Source organism: Delphinus delphis, chromosome 10, assembly GCF_949987515.2.
Source record: "Delphinus delphis chromosome 10, mDelDel1.2, whole genome shotgun sequence".
NCBI classification, from domain to species: Eukaryota; Metazoa; Chordata; class Mammalia; order Artiodactyla; family Delphinidae; genus Delphinus; species Delphinus delphis.
In genome coordinates, this window is record NC_082692.2 from 73,405,715 (window position 1) to 73,424,219 (window position 18,505).

At 51.3% G+C, this 18,505-nt stretch overlaps 1 protein-coding gene across 2 annotated transcripts in view; it reads right to left on the reverse strand.

Annotated features, from left to right (window-relative positions):
- Window positions 1-17,786, reverse strand: part of FAM107A (family with sequence similarity 107 member A) — a 79,730-nt gene extending 61,944 nt beyond the window's left edge. The window contains exon 1 of one of the 2 annotated variants that reach the window (XM_060022789.1): window positions 17,388-17,786. Coding sequence is in view for 1 of the 2 variants with exons in the window: in XM_060022786.1 (XP_059878769.1) it covers window positions 17,388-17,411 (24 nt within the window). In the remaining variant the exon portion in view is untranslated. The remainder of the gene's footprint in view (window positions 1-17,387) is intronic. The other variant, XM_060022786.1, reaches the window with a different exon arrangement.
- Between the last annotated feature and the right edge of the window lie 719 nt (window positions 17,787-18,505).

Genomic DNA, 18,505 nt, shown 5'->3' on the forward strand with positions numbered 1-18,505 from the left:
TCCCAGTTGCCAAACTGCTCTGTATGAGAATGAAGAATGAGACAAGTCACATTCTGCAGATTATATTTTCTGCAGCTGAGATTCTTGTCTCTGGGAAATGTGCTCCCTTAAGGACCTGACATGGCCATGCTGCCTCTTCTTAGAGAGTCTGCACATCCTCATGTACACATAGTATTTTGTACGCTACTTCACAGAAACCCACCCATGGGCCTAAAAGTGGAATTTATCCCAAGGAAAGGATAAACGGTATGCACAAAAATACATCTAATAGGATGTGGTAGTACACAAAATAAATACCCCCAAATCAAGGATTGGTCAGGCACATTGCGGCAGGTCCCTATTAGCAGAACATGATGAGCCCATGAGAAAGGAACTGACGGGAAAGGACAGGTGTGATCTATTGTGCAGTCTGGACAGCAAGTCCTAAGAGAGCTTGCTTATAACACAGGTGACAACGTGAGCTACAGAGTCTGAAAGGATTCGCACCACGTGTCAGCAGTAGTTATACTGGACAGAAGAATAATGGGTGATTTTCTTTCTTTGTCTTTTCTGTACTTTATGATTTTTCTATAATACAGTATTTGAGTATTAAATAAGAAAAATTTTAAATTAGAGGAGCAAAGTCCACTTTTTAAAGTGATAAAGATGGAGTGTTGTGGAAAGTTTGGAATACAAAGAGAACTAAAAACCCCAATTCAAGTATTTCCTTCCCCTCATGTTTACTGTCACCCATCTTTATGCACTGCTGGGAGTCAGTTTATCTGACCGCACTAGCAGCCGTGTGCAGTCTGTTCCCCCATAGGAAGCACATCTGCTGGACCCTCCTCTGACTCCTCGGCCATCCGTGGAGCACAGGAGTCCGTTTCTGTTGCTCTCCCCCCTGCCCCCATCACCGCCTCCACCCCTGGGCTTCAGTTATCTCTTCGGAGGACACATACTGCTGATGGTGGCAGCTCCACATCGCCAGCCCGCCCAGGGGAGCCGACCGACTCTGATCCGATAAAATAACGAAACAGAAATAGTAGCCCTTTGTTGAGCCCTTACAGTATGCCAAGTGCTGTGTTCCGTAGGTTCTGTTATGAACCCATTTCACATGTGGGAAAGCTGAGGTCAAGGAGGTAGCCAGGGTCACAAAGCTAGTGAGCAGGGCAGCCAGGAATCAGCCGAGGTCCTCCTGACTCCATGGCGCAGGCCCCTAAGGCGGCGCTAACACTGTCTCCACCAGGCTAACCTCAGACTTGCACGCCCAGCTCCTTGGCCTGCTTCCCCGGGCCTGTCACCCTGTGGCCTCCACCGTCCTCGCTCCTACAGCACTCACCCCCGCCCTGGCCCTACCCAGCTTCTGCCTCTGTCTCTTCGCCTGGAACCTTGTCACCCTCCCCTTGGCCCGCTCACTCCTCCAGGGCTCTGTTTAGACAGCACCTTCTCTGGGAAGCCTTCCCGGATGCCCTTGCCCCACCTCCCAGGGTTGGGCACCCTCAGGCCATTCCCTCCCTGTGAGGGGGTAAACTTGGGGGAGGCCCGCTCTCTGCAGGAGACTGTCCTTACACTGCCCTCCCAAGGAGCCTGGCCTCCCATGGCTGCCCCGTCCTTGCCCTGGGACGCCGGAGCCTTTGCAGGGCAGAAGGCAGGAAGCTTCAGCCCTTACGGCCAGTCCAAGGTCTGCATGTCACATCTGACCCAGACAGCCTCTGGCGCAGCTCCTGCAGGTGTCTGCCGCCCCTGGGATGCAGGCCTGGGCTCACAGTGCCAGTGGGCAGGACTGGGCCAGCAAGGTCACCCTGAGACATTTCTCTCTCTCTCTCCAGTGTTCACCTGGGTGAGGCATCTCTGGAAAAACTGCCACTGGAACTTTCCACTGACTCTGGCCTGGCTCTGGAATGGCAAGATTCAGAGAGGGAGCCCGTGGTCATTTCAGGCCCGAGTCCCTTACCTGCTCGGGCCCAGTCTAGACCCACAGAGAGGAGATGTCTGTAGCACATGGGCTCAAAATAATTCCAGTGCCACCAGGCCCCGGCTGTGGGATTTTGGAGCCCTGCTTAGGATATTTTTTGTGTCAGTGTATGAGTGGATTGGCCTTTAATTTACTTTTCTTTTACTGTCCTTAGTGAACTTTGATATCAAAATTATTTTACCATAAAATGAAGTGGGGTGTGTTCCCTCATGGGGTTTTTTTGTGTGTGTGTGTCTGTTTTTGTTTGTTTTTTTACACTAAAAGACATTTCAAAAGCTCAAACATACTTAAAAACTTTTCAAACAACTAAAAAGTTGTAGATTTTGAAACGATCACTATTTATCAAAGACGCATTTTTAAAGAGGAAAAACTGAAGGAGGCAAGAATATACAATGGACACGAGCAAGACAGCCGCCTTACTAAGTAATGCTGGGAAAACTGGACAGCCACATGCAGAACAGAGACCAGAATATTCCCTCATACCACAAACACAAATAAACTCAAAATGAACTACAGACCCAAAAGCAAGACCTAAACCACAAAACTCCCAGGAGAGAACACAGTCAGAACACCACCTGACACGACCACAGCAATATTCCCCTGGTCTCCCAAGGCAAAAGAGACAAAAGCAAAAACAAACCAGTTACACCGAACCAAACTCAAAAGCCCCTGCACAGCAAAGGAAATCATCAACAAAACGAACACAACCCACTGAATAGGAGAAAATACCCACAAACGACACGACCAACAAGGGGTCAGCATCTAAAATGTACAACAGTTCATACAACTCAACACCCAAAAAGCAAACAACCCAGTCAAATAATGAACAGAAGACCTAAACATTTTTTTCCAGAGACAATATACAGCTAGCCAATGGGCACATGAAGAGACTCGCAACATCACTAATCATCAGAGAAATGCAAATCAAAAGCACAATGAGATAACACCCCACACCTGCCAGAATGGCCATCATCAAAGTCAACGAATAACAAATGTGGGCAAGGACACGGAGAAAAGCGAACCCTCCCCTCATACACTGTTGGTAGAAATGTAAATTGGTTCAGTCATTATGGAAGACAGCATGGGGGCTCCTCAAAACTAAAAATATAACAACTGTATGATTGAGCAACCCCACTCCTGGGTGTGTATGTGGAAAAAATGAAGACACTAATTCGAAAAGGTAAATGCACCCCAATGTTCCTAGCAGCACCATTTACAATAGCCAGTAGATGGGAGCAACCCAAGTACTCATTCACAGACACATGGATTATGGTGTGGGGTATATATACACAATGGAATATTTCTCAGCTGTAAAAAAGAATGCAGTTCAGCTATTTGCAGCAACGTGGATGGACCTAGACAGCACCATGCTTAGTGAAATAAGTCAGATGGAAAAAGACAAACGCTTTGGGCTTCCCTGGTGGCGCAGACGTTAAGAATCCGCCTGCCAGTGCAGGAGACATGGGTTCAAGCCCTGGTCCGGGAAGATCCCACATGCCGCAGAGCAACTAAGCCCGTGCACCACAACTACTGAGCCTGCGCTCTAGAGCCCGCGAGCCACAACTACTCAAGTCCGTGTGCCTAGGGCCCGTGCTCCGCAACAGGAGAAGCCACTGCAATGAGAAGCCTGCGCACCACAACGAAGAGTAGCCCCCGCTCGCCACAACCGGAGAAAAGCCCGCGTTCAGCAATGAAGACCCAACACAGCCAAAAATAAGACTAAAAAAAAAAGACAAACACGATAATGTCACTTATATGTGGAATCTAAAAAATAAATGTATATAGCAAAACAGAAACAGACTCACAGATGCAAAAAACCAACTAGTGATTACCAGTGGGGAGAGGGAAGGAGGGAGGGCGGTGGGCTACACCCCGCAGGCCTGCAAGCCTTGTAGTTGGCCAGCCTCGAGAGCGTGAAGAAAGAGCCTGGAGACAGTGACAGAGACATCGAAGGCTTATTGTGTAGGGGGTCTTACATGTCTGAAGCAAAAGGTCCTGGAGCCACACTCCAGCCTGTAACGCACGCAGGCAGGTCACGGCAGCCATCTTTGCTATTCAGGGAAGAAGGCGGCTCACATTTATAGGGGAATTGACGGTCAGGTTAGTTCATCAGTTACCAGGGAAACCAGCAGCTGGGACATATCCCGCACAGCCCCTCGGGTTAACGAGCATCACGAGGGCAGATGTTTCCCTTTAATAAGCGAGCAGGAGGAGCCGTTCTGGCCTAAGGATTAGATCAATCACGAGCTAAGCACGTTCACGTGAGCAGGTGTAGGTGAAGCCGGGGCTGGTCGAACGGGGGATGCACAGAGAGCAAGAGAACAGCCATCTCGAGTGGTCTGACCGTACACTTCACCCCTACATACCCTGCACGACCCTTACCACCTTGGCCTTCCTCCTACAATCCCTGGGGTCGGGTATGTAGAGGTGCAATGCAGCCAAATACAATTACAAAACAAATGCAATACAGAGTCCAAGGGGTGGGCAGACTTTGGAGTCAAGCGCTTACTGAGTCAAGTTTTCATGCAAGTCCAAAGGAGGATGACAGCGGCATCTCGCTGTAGACCCAGCAATCATAGCAGTGAGGCCACCACTGTCGCCCAGTTGCTCAGACTAGGGACAAAATGTAAGATGTTTAAGAGGTGCAATGCAGGGAAGATCAAGACCATTAAGCAAAATACAAGCACTAGCAGCATTCTGAGATAACACCACCCCTGCCAGTGGTTTTGTCCTGGCCTACGGTTCCATACCACCTGTCCACCCTCAGGTCCCACAGCCAGTGCCAGATACCGAAGCGGTGGTAAAACGACTGACCACGGGGTTGATAGAATGTTGCCTTTCTCCCGTAGGGGGCTCAGATTAATTACCTTAGTAGTCTTATTTGTGGCCGGGGTAGAAGACAGGTGAAATCTGTAAGCGCCTTTCTAATCTTACTCCTCATGGGGCAGCAAACCCAAACCACCAGGGGTTTACCTGCCCATCCCAGGGCCATTTTATGTATTCGCCTGGGGGTAGATCCTGCAGCAAGGGCAGGCACTGGGACCATTGCTCCTGGGATGTGTCCACGTGTGGAGAGAACGGGTTTCCCATCTCAGCTGTCGTTTAAGCAGTCCATTCATCCTTTCAATTAGCCCAGCAGCAGTGGGGTTGTAGGGTAGGTGGCAATGCCAGCGTATGTCACTTTTATTGGCCTGTGCCTGAACTTCATGGATGGTAAAGTGGGTTTCTTGGTCACTTTCAATGTCCATGGGGGTCCTTTATATCGGGCACAGCTGTTCTAGACCCCCAATGGTGGTTTTGGGCATTGCTGGACGACTTGGGTAGACCTTTTGTAACGTCTTCCACCTGTTGTAACACATCACAGACGGCGTATAGCTGTTTTCCGTTATACTGTATCATTGCTCTGCCCCTTCCACAGGTGGGACCAGGAGCCCAGCGGTACTCTTATTATTTTGCCATTGTCACAGGCCCCAACCAACCCCTTCGGGGTAACTGGCCACGTCCAATTCACAAGCCTATCCCTGAGTTAATATCCCTAAAGCTTGTGGCTGTAGTTGTTTAGGGGTGGTGGGTTGGGAGTATGCTTGTCTTACCCAACCAAATAACACCCAAATATCTGATAGATAATCCAGGTCCTTGGGTTTTGTCTGTATGTACCAGCCATCCCTCGTGCAGTCAGATGAGCCACGAGTACGGGGCTGCTACTTTTAAACTGGAAAGAGACTCTGAGGTTAATAGGAGATCATCACTGTGATGGAAGAGAAAGACATTTCCCATGGTGGTCAGCTGCCACAGGGCCCTACAGGCTAGGGGACGGCCTCCTCGGGATCACCCCCCGCAACTTCCCGTTGTCTTTGTTTTTATTTCCCCACATCTCGCGTGCTCACGGGAATTGTCTCGGCTCCCTGGCTGGCTCACCAATCGTTGGGCTGCACCTCGCAGGCCTTCGAGCCTTGTAGTTGCCCAGCCTTGAGACTGAAGAGAGAGCCCAGAGACAGTGACAGAGACATCAAAGGCTTCTTGGGTAGGGGATCTTACACGTCTGAAGCAAAAGGCCCTGGAGCCCCACCATGTTCGGCAGGTGGGCAGGCCATGGCCACCATCTCCCTCCCTCATTTGCTATTGCCTAGATGACTTTGTATAAAACCAAACTGATGAATAGCTTTAAAGTTTAATAGAACTCCCCTATAAAACTGATGGGCTGATGGTGTCTTTGTGGAAGATTAACTCCTGATTTAATTTCTTTAAGTGTTATTAACTATTCAGGTTTTTTATTTCTCCTTAAGCCAATTTTGTTCAACAATATGTTTTAGATGTTTCTAGAAAGTTTAAAGATGTACGGGCATAAAGTCAGCCATATCATTCTCTACTGTCTTTTTTAAAGAACCAGCTTTTGGCCGTATTGATCTTCATTATCATATATTTGTTTTCCACTTCTTTAGTTTCTGCTCTTATTTTTATTTTCTCATGACTTCCACGTTCTCTGGATTGGTTCTGTTGTTATTTTACCAACTGCTTAACTTTGACATTTAGCTCATTAAATATCAGCCTTCTTTTCTGTCTACACTTAAAACTATAAACTTCCCCTTCAATTCTATTTTGCCTGCATCCCACACATTTTGATATATAGTATTTTCATTATCATTCAGGTCTAAAGATATTGTAGATGTGTACTCTGATGCGTATGATTCTTTGGTATCTGGACTTCTTTTGTAATCTAGAATGTGGTCAATGTTTGTAAATGCTCATGAGTGCTTGAAAAAAATTTATAGCTTTCTAAATATATCTTTTAAATCAAACTTGCTGTTTTTTAAAAGGAAAGCAATAATGAGATACCAGTATACACCCACCAGGTTCACAAAAATTAAAAAGCGTGAAAAATAGAAAATATTGGTAAAGATGGGGGGGGTAACTGAACACTTATATACTGCTGGTAGGAGTGTAATTTGCTATAACCACCTTGGCTTTATTTTGTAAACATGCAAAGCGTGCAGAATATGCCCCCCAAATATGCTACTTTGGCATAAGGATTATTTTGAGCTAAAGACACTTGAAAAACAGCAGATGTGAGAAGGGCCCTCTGACCTCTCCTTTTCTTCCCGAAAGCAGGAGATAAAACTCCCTTGTGAAAGATGCCTTTCTTATACCAGGAGGAAAGAAACATTCTTATCACCAGAGACAAGGAATTGAGGGCAAGAGAAATCTGTACAAACAGATCTTGTTAAAATAACTCTTATTTTCCTTTAGTGCCACCCCTCCCCCATTTATTTCAGTTACTTTTCCACAATTGCTATTCTTTGTTCAACCAGGTATATAAGCACTTGGACCTATCCACTTCTGGAGTCTTCATTTTCCTATGGGGACTCCCACGTACGTGTAAAATCCTTACACTTTTTTCCTGTTATTCTTTTTTGGGTTGATTTAATTCTCAGGCCCAGCGGAGACCCTAAAGGTAGAGGTAAAGTTTTGGCAGGTGAGAATGTATGTGCCCTTAGATTCAGTGACCCTACTTCTAGTTCCACACCTGAGAGACATATGGGCACACTGAGATATGCAAGAAAGTTCACAGGAACACTTTTTGTAATGGCAGATGTTCTGGGAACAAGGCAAGTGTCCACCAACAGCAGTGTGGCTAGATGATTGTGGCATATTTAAACAATGACACACTATACAACCTGGCAAATACCTTACAGATGCACACAGCAAAGGGCATCAATCTCAGGAACATACGGTAAGTGAAAAAAACAGATTACAGACAAATACGCCCATCCCATTTATGCAAAGCTGGAATCTCAACAGTCTAGAACCTAGGGATTCTGGGATGATGTCTGGGAGGGAAAGAGGTGTCCTCTGAGAGGGGAAAGCAGGGGAAGCATGGGCAGAGGCCCGGGGTCTTCCCGGGTAATGGCTGGCCGCTTTTTTCTTTAGCTAGTGGTTAGATACACGAGTGTTTGTGGGTCATGCTTTGTTATACCTCATATATGCATGTTTCCCAAAAATCTTTTGCTGTTACTTAATATTTAATCAAAATGATTTTTAAAACTTAACAATTATAATAAAAAATTTTGTTTACCTATCCAAAACTCATCTCTGAGGAAGAATGTGACAGATATTATGCAAGGACCAGTTCATTCCATACTATCGTCCCAGGAAAGACTGAATCCAGTTATATAAAAGGACCCAAGAGGGATTCTGGAAGAAAGAAAAGAACTGATCTCAGGTGTGACCTCACCTGGGGACTCCTGAGGGCAAGGGCTGAGGCTGGGTGTGCTCGGGAAGGTCCTGCTTGAAAGAACTCCCAGGCCTAAGGATTTAGAGTATCTGGGTATGGTTCCCCAAACAGGGGCTTCTGAACATAGGAAGCCTGTCGCTCCCAGATCAGGCCTGGCTGGGCCAACTGATGCGATGCGCTGAGATGAGCAAGGCCACGTGCCACACTTGCTCTCGTCAGCGATGTTCCTGGGAGTGGGAGGTCCCAGGACACTCCTCCCTGCGAGCCTGAGAGTTTCTTCTTGATCCCCTCATGGACTTTGAGTACCAATGCAAGTCCCAAGCTTGCTGGGTGTCAGAAACTACATCTCCATCGTTTTGAGGTCCTGCTCTTTCTTCCTCTGCTGCAGGGCTGTTAGAGGTAGAGCGCTTATGGTGGTGGGAGTGGGGTGCTAAGACATCAGGAGGAGGCAGTGGTCCCTGGGGCCATCTCCATGTTCACATCCAACTGTAGGATGGTAGACGGTACCATTTGAATTTTCAATTTTATGGCAGTGGATGGTGAAGGCCTGTGTGAAGGGCTCCTTTTTCTAATTCTTGTTGGTCAACCATTCAGCGCGGCCCGTACTCTCTGTCCCCCTGGGCCGACCGTGGCCCTGGGACTGGACTGGGCTCTCCTTCACACCCCGGGCCTGAGGCAGCCTCTGGCTCAGAGTGGATACTCAGGAAATATTCGTGAGTTCCCTGCATGGTAGCTATGGATTCATTTATTCATTCATTCATTCACTCATGCCTCGTGTATGTCACCTAGCAACCAGAGGGAGTGACGGAAGGTTCCTGCCCTCATGGAGCTGACATCCTGCTTGGGAAAGCCTGATATGAAACAGTTAAAGAAATAGCCAAGTAAGTTCTGTGAAGCGACTGTAGGACTGGGGACCACGATAGGGGTAGTTTAGCTGGAGGGGTCAGGGACAGCCTCTGTGCGATGAAACCTGAAGGAGGTGGAGGGAACAGCAGAGACAGAGGCTCTGAGGTGGGGAAGAGCTTGGCTTGTTGGAGAAACATGGGCAGTGCAGTGTGGCTGAAGCGGAGTGAGTGAGAGCCAGCATCTCAGGAGGCCAGGCCGGAGCGAGGCCACAGAGGGCCCGGTGGTTGTGGATTTCCCTGTAACTGCTCATGAAGAGTTTTGCTCAGAACAGAGGATCAGATTCTGAATCAAAATAGATTGCTCTGGGTCTCCCACGTGGGAAGCCACTGCAATGAATGGGCTCTAAAATGAACTGCAGTCTCTGGAAGAGCAGCCAGGAGAGAGTGAACAGGCTCCAGCTAGAGTGACATGTAACTTCAGGTGGCTAAGAAGGGGTCCAGGGGTCCAGTGAGGTGAGGGTCACAGGTATGGGTTGAATTGTTTCCCCCCGAAAGATATGTTGAAACCCTAGCTCCTGTACCTGTGAATGTCACCTTATTTGGAAACAGGGTCTTTGAAGACGTAATCAAGTTAAAATGAGGGTGGGCCCTGAGCTGATACAACTAGTGTCCTTTCAGGAAGAGGAGAAGAGACACAGACAGACACACGAGGAGAACGCCACGTGACAAGGGCAGCAGACTCTGGAGTGATGCGTCTACAACCGAGGCCAGAAGGCAGAGAACGGAGTCTCCTGCAGAGCCTTCAGAGGAAGCACGGCTCTGCCGGCACCTTGATTTCAGGCTTCCAGCCTCCAGGACTGTGAGAGAACACATTTCTGTTGTTTTCAGCCACCCAGCCCTAGGAAACCAATACGTCACTTCCCAGTGCCTGTGATTAGAGTCTCCATGGGACCCTTACAAATGCTGACCTGATGGCAGGACTCCCCATGAAGGTTTGCCCCATCGTACTCCCCAAAATGCCCCTAAGGTGTTCCCAAGAGCTCAAGTGCATAAGGAACGCCTGTGGGGTGATCCCTCAAAACAGCGGGCACCTCCTGGCTTCTGGCTGAGTTCCGCAGGCTCTGGGCATGACATCCCTTGTGGGATGCCCCCGGGCCCGTCCTGAGTTTCCTTGGGAGCAGGATGTCACCAAGTCCAAGCCAGCCTCTCTTGGCTTCCCTGGGGCGGCCTCGCTGATTGTTTTTGGCTCCCCTCGGACTTTAGATGAAGAAGAAAAGCTCCAGCTCCTTGCCCTTTCCCTCTGCCCCAGGCCTGAGATCTGATCTCTCGCTTGAACAAAGCCCCTCGTTCATGTCAGCTGGGGAGACACAGTGTTCTGAAAGCAGATCCCTGGGCCCCAGCGAGGGAGCTGCTTCTGGGCTTCTGCCTTCTCAAAAGCTGCCTTTTGATTTGGTCCCTCCTGCCCCACCTCCAAGCCCTTTCACCATGGAAATTAAACTCTTCTGAACTTTAAGGCCCTTCTGCTGCTGCTCCCAGCGGGACTGGAGCAACCACCGGCTAGTAACTCTACCCGCAAGGTGAAGATTCATTCTGGCTGGAGGTGCAGTTTCATCCTGACGCGCAAAAAAACAAGTCGAGGAGAACGTGGGCTGAAGAGCCAGAGGACCTGGGTTCAAGTCCCAGCTCTGGCGCTTGCTGGCTGTGTGAACGCGAGCAGTGAATTCACCCTCCCTGTATCTGGATCTTTGCCTTGGTGAAATAAGGGCATCCGTACCTCTGTTGTGAGGATTCTGTGGGAGCTCAGTTATTGGAAAACTTTCTTATTCTTCTTCAGGAAGTGCCTGTTGTACAGATGAGAAGTTTGGAGGCCTGAGAGGAATTGGGACTCCTTAGGCTTCTGAACCATTCGGGGTGGGTTCAGTCCCTCCTGCAGGCGTAGACCAAGGTCCAGCTGTGCTGTGTGAAGTTTTCGCAAGCCCTTAGCTTTGGTGCATGTGGGAGGAATCTAAAGGCCAGCCAGGAGCTTCCCTGACTGCTCCCCTCTCTTTGCGGCCCCCCTCCTGTGCCCTGGGTCCTCTGTGTTCCCCTCATCAGAGCACCCGGCACCGGCCCTGTCATTGCTGGTGACTCATTTCTCTCCTGCTGGGTTGTGCACCCCTAGGGCAGGGCCTGAGTCCTGTTCACTGGTCTGTCTCTGGTGCCTGGGACCCTGGGACCCAGTCAACATTTGTTGAGTGAATGATGAACAATCAATGAGGGATTTTGCATTTGGCCAGGAAACTGTGCAGGTGGAAGGTCTGTGTGTGTGTGTGTGTATGTGTGTGCGTGTGCGTGTGTGTGTGTGGTGGGCAGGTGGAAGTGGGATGGGGAATCCGGGAATTTGGGTCAGAGACTTAAAACCATTGGAAGGAAAGGAGGGGACGTGTGGGAAGAGCGGAGGGACCCAGGCCGTGTCCTTCCCACTAGCCTGAGGTTCTGTGTGGATCCTCCGTGAGCTTGGCCCTCAACCTCACCCTCAAGTCACTTCCATGAGGACCCAGACTCCCTCTCTCCTTCCCTTCCTTCCTCAGTTTGTTGAGCATCTACTATGTGCTAGGTACTGGGGACACAGTGGGGAGTCAAACATTACACTCAATCTCCCTTCCCTCAGGGATAAATCATAGAACTAAGTATGAAATTGCAACAGCGGTCAGCGCAGTAGAGAGAGCTTTGAGAGCCTAATGGGTTTGTCCTAGTCCACAGGAGAGCGGTGGTGCAATGGGGTCCCCGTAGGAGCTTTATTCTCTTCTGATCTCCCTGGCCCCTTCCCAGCTACCCCTGCTAATCCTCCAGATTTAGTAAAACATGCGGACCTAGTTATGCAAATGCAGTTCTGAGACAAGCTTACCCCTTTCCCTGCTTATCTAAGCCCCTTGTCCTGTGTGGACATTTGAGGTCCATGCAGGGAAGGCTTCCTAGAAGAAGTGTCACCTGAGCTGGCATCTTTCTTTCTTTCTCCTTCAATGTCTTCCCCACCCCAGCTGGACTTCCAGCCGTAAAGACACACAGGGAAAGTTTCAGTCTTGGAAAAGGTGATTGAAGGGCTTTAAGTGATGGCACTGTATAATTACAACACTCCTGCCTCTCGGCAGACCTAACCAGGGCCTGTGCACAAACCTCCAAAGGCAGAGGGGGAGATGGATTTCCATCCCTACGAACCCATACACTCATTACTTTTGTGCAGTGCCCAACCCGTATATCTGTTCAGGCAATTCTTGAACCCAGCTTGGGGAAGCCAGGGGCAGAGGAGAATTAAAGCTCCATTAGGTGGCCCTGGGGGACAGTAAAACTGTGCCCTTTTCCTGCTTCCAAAGGTCACTCCGCCTGCCTTCAAATGCCCCTTTCTGCTGCCCAGAACGATGAATCCTTGAGTGTCGCTCAGCCATGACATGGGCATGGCAGCCTCTGCCTTGCTGGGCTGGGAGGGCTGAAGGGAAGCATGTGAAAGCACCCAGCATAGGGGCTGGCAGGGTCGGTGCTCAGAAACTGCTATCCCTTCGCCTCATCTTCCTTCACACCTTGTGATGGAATGTCTGTCAGGTGTGCAGTCGGAACTCAACACACACCGGCCCTAAGAACACTTACAAGAGCAGGTGGGCAGGTGCTGGACCGGGAGCTCAGGGAAGGGCTGGATGTGTGGATAGCAGCTGGGAGTGCCTTCCAGGCAGCCGCTGGTGTGAGTGGAGCCTGAGAGGCTGGAGGGATGCTGGGAGGTGAGGGCTCAGCGAGGAGCAGACCTCTGTTTTGGTGGGGGTGAGGAGAGGGCCTCCCGACAACCTTCTTCTCTTGTCCTCAAGCCTCCCACTCCGAGTCCTTTGGGAAGCCAGTGGTGGACTCCCCACGGTGCTGAGGAGTGGGGCGCTTGGCCTCCTTCCCACTCACAGAAGCAGTCTGAGGCGGTGGGCAGAGAGGGGGTGATGGGTTAGTGCGGATGGCGAGGGCCTCCTAACACGGTCCCCCTGCCCTGCTCAGCTGGGGGCTGGTGAGCAGGAACCCTCCCTGGGGCCGGGGCTGGGGGGACCCCTCCATCACTGGTGGGGATAAGTGTTTGGGGAGCCAGTGGAGCCCTGCCAGATGTGTGCCTTTTGGGCTCTATGAGAATGAACACTCCCTTCCAGGCCATTTATCAAATTTAGCCATCTCTCCCATATTTTTTCCCTTTTGTTTCAGCCAAGGAAACTTTCTTCTAATGAAGATGAATGCAAAGCACTGAGCATCTTGGCAACATCAACAGAGTCGTTCAGGGAAGTGAAAACCCTGGGTGGTGCTGAGTTTGGAGGAATATTTCAGAGAGTGCTAAGTGTCCTAGCCCTCAAGGGGTGTCTGAGGCCTGTGGGAGTTGCTTTTCCTGGACCCCTTGATGCCCAAGGACCTGCCACCTCACTGTCGCAAGGACTTAAAACAAGGCTCCATCCAGGACATGTTGCCTGCACTCATCTCTCTAGAATCAATGCATGCCCAACTGGCCAATGTTTGCAGCTTCTGGAATGTTCCAAACAGTTAGATACATTGCTTCCATGTATTGAAAATGCCTTCATTTGATCATTGCAAAAATCCTGAGTGTGGCTTGGGTACCTACTTTGTAGATTAAAAACTGCTGAGTTCAAGGGAAGTTCGTAACTTGCCCAGGATGAACAGAAGCAGCAACGTCTGTGTTTTGACTCTTGGTCCAGCACTCTTTCTGCCTCACCCTCAAACTTTTCAATTTCTTCCCATTCTCTCTGTTTACACCATGGTCAGAGACACCACCATCACCTCTCCCTCTGGGTGGGGCACTATGATCAAATGCCCAGCATCCATCTTCCCCTCTCACATTGAGTTTTGGGGGGATGACATTGGGGGATTGATCTCCAGCCCCAAGGGGTCTCTCGTTGGCTCAACCAATCATAGGGTCCCACTTCCATCATTTGCCAGCAGCAGGTTCAGGATTCCAGGCGAAGCCAATGCCCTTGGCATTCCCCAGGGGGAAAGGGCTGCTTTAGGAATGGGCATGTGACAATTTGAGCCAATGAAATTCAAGAAAACCTTGGCTGTGGGTTTCTAGAAAAAGTCCTTGAAACATTACTGAGCCATTGGATTTCCACTTAGGGAACCCAATACATTTCCTTATTGTTTCGACCAGGTGGGGTTGGGTTTTCCACTCCTTGCAGCAGACAGCATTGTAAGTGAAATCCAAGTTATGGGGGTTTCAGCAGCCACCTCCAACCTGGAGTCCTCACACCCAGTCCCCATGCTGCAGCTGGAGGTGGTCTTGATGCTCATCTGACCAGTCAGCCCCATCTCTACTGTCACCTGGGCTGTTCCCACCTATCATTATTTGCCTGCCTGTCAGTCTCCCCAACTAACAGAGAAGGCTGTGAGGGCAGGGACCATCCCTTTCCATCCCTGGCTCAGTTCCCAGCACAGGGCAGCAGGTACCCACTTAATAGTCTACTGCGGAAGGCTGGGGCCGGAGAGAATGGAGATGCAGTGGACAGAGTTAGGTACCAGGAGAGAGTGCATTTAGTGGGCAGGAGTCATCTCCAAGGTGCAGCTCCATCCCCTCTTCGTGGTGCTGGGGAAGGAGCTCCATGGCCTCTCTGGAGCTGCCAGGCATTGCAGAAATGCCCTGGTCCTGGCTGCATGGCCCTGTGCAAGTCCTTCCTCTCTCTGGCCTCAGTCTTCCCAGCTGTTCAACGGGGAGGGGATTGGGCCACATCACCAAGGGTTTTCCAGAGCTGTTATGTTGTGACTATGATTAAGCCATAACTATGGGAGGGGGTCTGGGGATCTCCTGAGGACACTAGGGTGAACTTTACGGGACAAGCCAGTGGGAGAATAAAGGCATGGGTGATGAGGATTATATTCCACATAGCAGGCCTGTTACACATCACACAAAGACCCGTGGCGCTGTTGCTTCCAGAAAGAGAGAGAGGTGGGCATGTTGGGGGTTGGGCGGGGTTGGTCCACAGATGGAGGACTCTCCAGAGGGGGCCTGGCCTGGGCTTGCTCACAGCCTTTGCTCCAGGCTGGCTCACCACTGACCCTCTGGGGGAAGCACGTTTGCTGGATTTCAGCTTTTACATCTGCCATTGGGTTTGATATTGATGCCCTCATTGGCTCAAAGGAAGAGTTGTGAGGCTCAGAAGAGGACGCAGGTACGCGAGGATCCAATTCAGGGAGAGACAACATGGACTGAGTGCCTGTTTTGTCCCAGGCATGACATCATTTAGGTTTTACGATAATCTGAGGATTATTATCTTTTGTTTACTAAGGAAGAATCTGAGACTCAGAGAGGTGCATTGACTTGTTCAAGGTTACAGAGGATGTGGAGGGACTGACTCAGGCCTGTCTGACTCTACAGATCCTGTTCCCAGTCACTGTGCCCTGCCGCCTTCTCCCCGGGAGGGCTATCCCTGGGCAGGAGAAGGGCTTGGCCCAGGAATAGGTTTGGCTTTCAACCTGGGACGAGTTCTGACTGACCGGTATGGGAGTGGGATGCTGTGTTGAGGACTCTGAAGCTGTCTAGACTTAGTGGGAAGGTGTGCAGGGATGGACTGTGATGTCTGCCACGGATGAAGAAATAGGGAGAGGTAGTACGTGAGCTATACTTTCCCATTCCTGGGCTAGACCTTGTTAGGGTCTTTTCTAGGCCTGGGAAGCTGGCTTGCAAGATGACTCCCCGCCTTCATATTCAGCACAGATAGGATCTAGAGACTGAGCTCATTCTCCTCTGGGAGAGGAAGAGTGTTCCTGAAAGAGGGGATTGGCTGGGGCCAGGGCTCAAGGCTTGGCTGGGAAGGCAGCTCTGGGACTCCCAGGGGCTGTGTCAGATCATCGACCTGCCCTGACGGCAGGTGACCCACACTTACCCCTGCAGGCAAGAGTGAGCATTGCAGGGGGGTAGCGAGGGCGGGGAGTGACGGCCCCAGAATATCAAGCTTTTAGGGTAAGGCTGCCGGGAATGCTGAGGGAAGGCAGCAGATTCCAGGCCCGACTCCGCATGTGAAACAATGGGAGGTGGGAAGCAGAGGCCAGCACTAGGAGGTCCCTAGGGGTTATCTAGCCCAACACTCCCATTTTGCAAATGGAGAAACTGAGGTCCAGAGTGCTTCCTCCACGACGTCCACGATGTGTTTTTCTTCAAATTTAAAAAATGTGGGATGCGCTGGGTTGGCAGAAAGTTTGGAGTCAAGCAGAAGGGAATTCAAATCCTGCCCTTTGTCCCACTAGCTGCATGACCCTGGCTAAGAAATCACGTCTTGCCTCTGAGCCTTAGTTCCCTGCCTTTAACGGAATAGGTCATCACGAGTTGGCCGAGGACTAGAGCCTCCGTGTATCGGGCCCTCTGGGTGTCAGGCAGCACGATAAGTACTTTACCGGCATTATCTCACGGAACCTCCCATGAGACGGGTACCAGCCCCACTTTCCAGGTGAGAAGCTGGGATCCAGAGGGGCTTAGTTCCTCACCGCAGTTATTAGGAGGAAGAGCTGGGATCTGGGATCGCAGTCCCGGCCAGTATAGGCTGTGAGCATGTACCAGAATCCCCCGGGAGCCGGTGAGTAAACTCAGATTCCCCCTCCCTCCCCAGAGGCTCGGACCTGGGAGGTCTGGGTGTGCCCTGAGAAGGCGACTGTTAAACAAGCCTCCCCCCCAATCTTAAACGCTGAGGTAGGGGGTCTACAGACCTTATTTTCAGAAATGCCGCACTGGCTGTGTTATCTATAGCCACCCCCTTCCCAGTGGAGATCCCAGACTCAGAAGGTGATGGATAATAATATGAAGAGAATTCTATCAACAACAGAGTAGAGCTTGTATATAGCCCCCTATGTGCTAGGCACTCTTTCAAACACTTTCCATGGTTCTTTTAATTCTCACGACAAGCCTCTGAGGTCGTGGCTACTATTGTCCTCACTTCACAGACGAGGAGCTGAGTTACAGAAATCAGTAGCAATTGGTTGGCCAACTTAATTACAAGTATAGTTATTTTTTCTCTTGCTCCTGCACCCACCTGGGCCAGGTTCCCCTGGCGCTCGGGGAGGGGCGTCAGGGAGCCTGTATGCAGGGCAGTAAAGAGGTGTGTGTGTAGAAGACCAGGGAGGGCTGGGCAGCCCAGGTCTGTTTCAGAGATGGAGAGATCCGACTCCAGCCTTGCCCTGAGCCTCAGCCAGGTTTCTAGATGCGAATCTTAGCTGTGAGCTCAGGGAGGGAGGCCGGTGGGCAGTGCCCGGCTGAGGCTCCGGGGAGCCGGCGGGCGGTGGGTGAGGGCTCCCACCTGGCTCACGCAGCCTCCCTTCCCGTGTCCAGGGCCCCAGCAGGACCCTCAGGGGCTCCTACCTTCTTCCCCTGGGCAGCTCCCATGGCACGAAGAGGGCGCCAGGCCTGGGGGTCCTCACTGCGGTGCTGTCTCAGGAGCCGGGGCCCGAGGGGTTCCCTGGGCCAGCGCCCCCCGTCCTCCGGCGGCTCATTCTTCTCAGGCACAAAGGCGGCTTTCACAGCTGCTCTAAGCCGGCAGCTCCTCAGACAGGCTTAGGGTGATTGATCCTGACCGAGGGGCCCGGTGTCCCCGGGCGGCCACATGCCCTCCTGGGGTCCCTGTGGCTTCTCAGGGCTTCTCCTGCACCCCCGCCCCTCGCAGGAGGGGACACTGAGGCAGTCGGGGTTGGGGAGAAGCAGAGCGGTCCTCTGCCCTCTGTAGCCGGCAGCTCGGCAGGCGGGTGACCTCTGGCGGCCCGGCGGGCAGGCCTTGACCTTCTCGCCAGCAGACTGGCCCAGACGGTGGAGGCTGCGTGGGGCGGCCGGGGCGGGGGATCGGGCGGGCTTGTGTGGGGATGTGACCTTCAGGCTGCTCAGCCCCATTAATAATAGATCTCAGAAGACACTCGGGGCCGGGGCTCTCCCCGAGCAGAGACGCTGCGAGCAGAACCCTTCATTCACCGGGGCGGCTGTCCAGGCAGGGCGGCTGGTCTGGGCTCGGGCCAGGAAAATACCTGGAGGCCGGCTTCCAGGCTGGGAGCCAAGCTCTCAGCATCCCCCCGCAGTCACCCTCCTCCTCACTTCCACCCCTTTCCCTCTGCTTGTCGCCAGCCTGGAGCAAGATTCAGGCTGGAGTCACAGCTCTGTTCCTCACGTGATTTGACCTCTGAGCCACAGGTTCACCTGTGTGCGTGGGGTCAGATAACCACAGGGCACGGGGCTGCTCTGGGGGCTAGAAGGGAAGGTGGGTGCAGCTGAAGCCCTCGTCTTGTTACAGCTTAAATCAGATCCCATCACTCCCTGCTTTATACATCTTCCTCTTGACCAAAGCGGACTGACAGTGGTCCCACCCAGTGGGGCTGTGAGGGTGAAATGAGGTAATTCACGTAAAGCTCTGAGCAGAGGATTCGGACGACAACAATTCTCTATAGACTTTAGATGCTGCTGTTATTATGCTGTTAATACTTCCAGTGATTAAC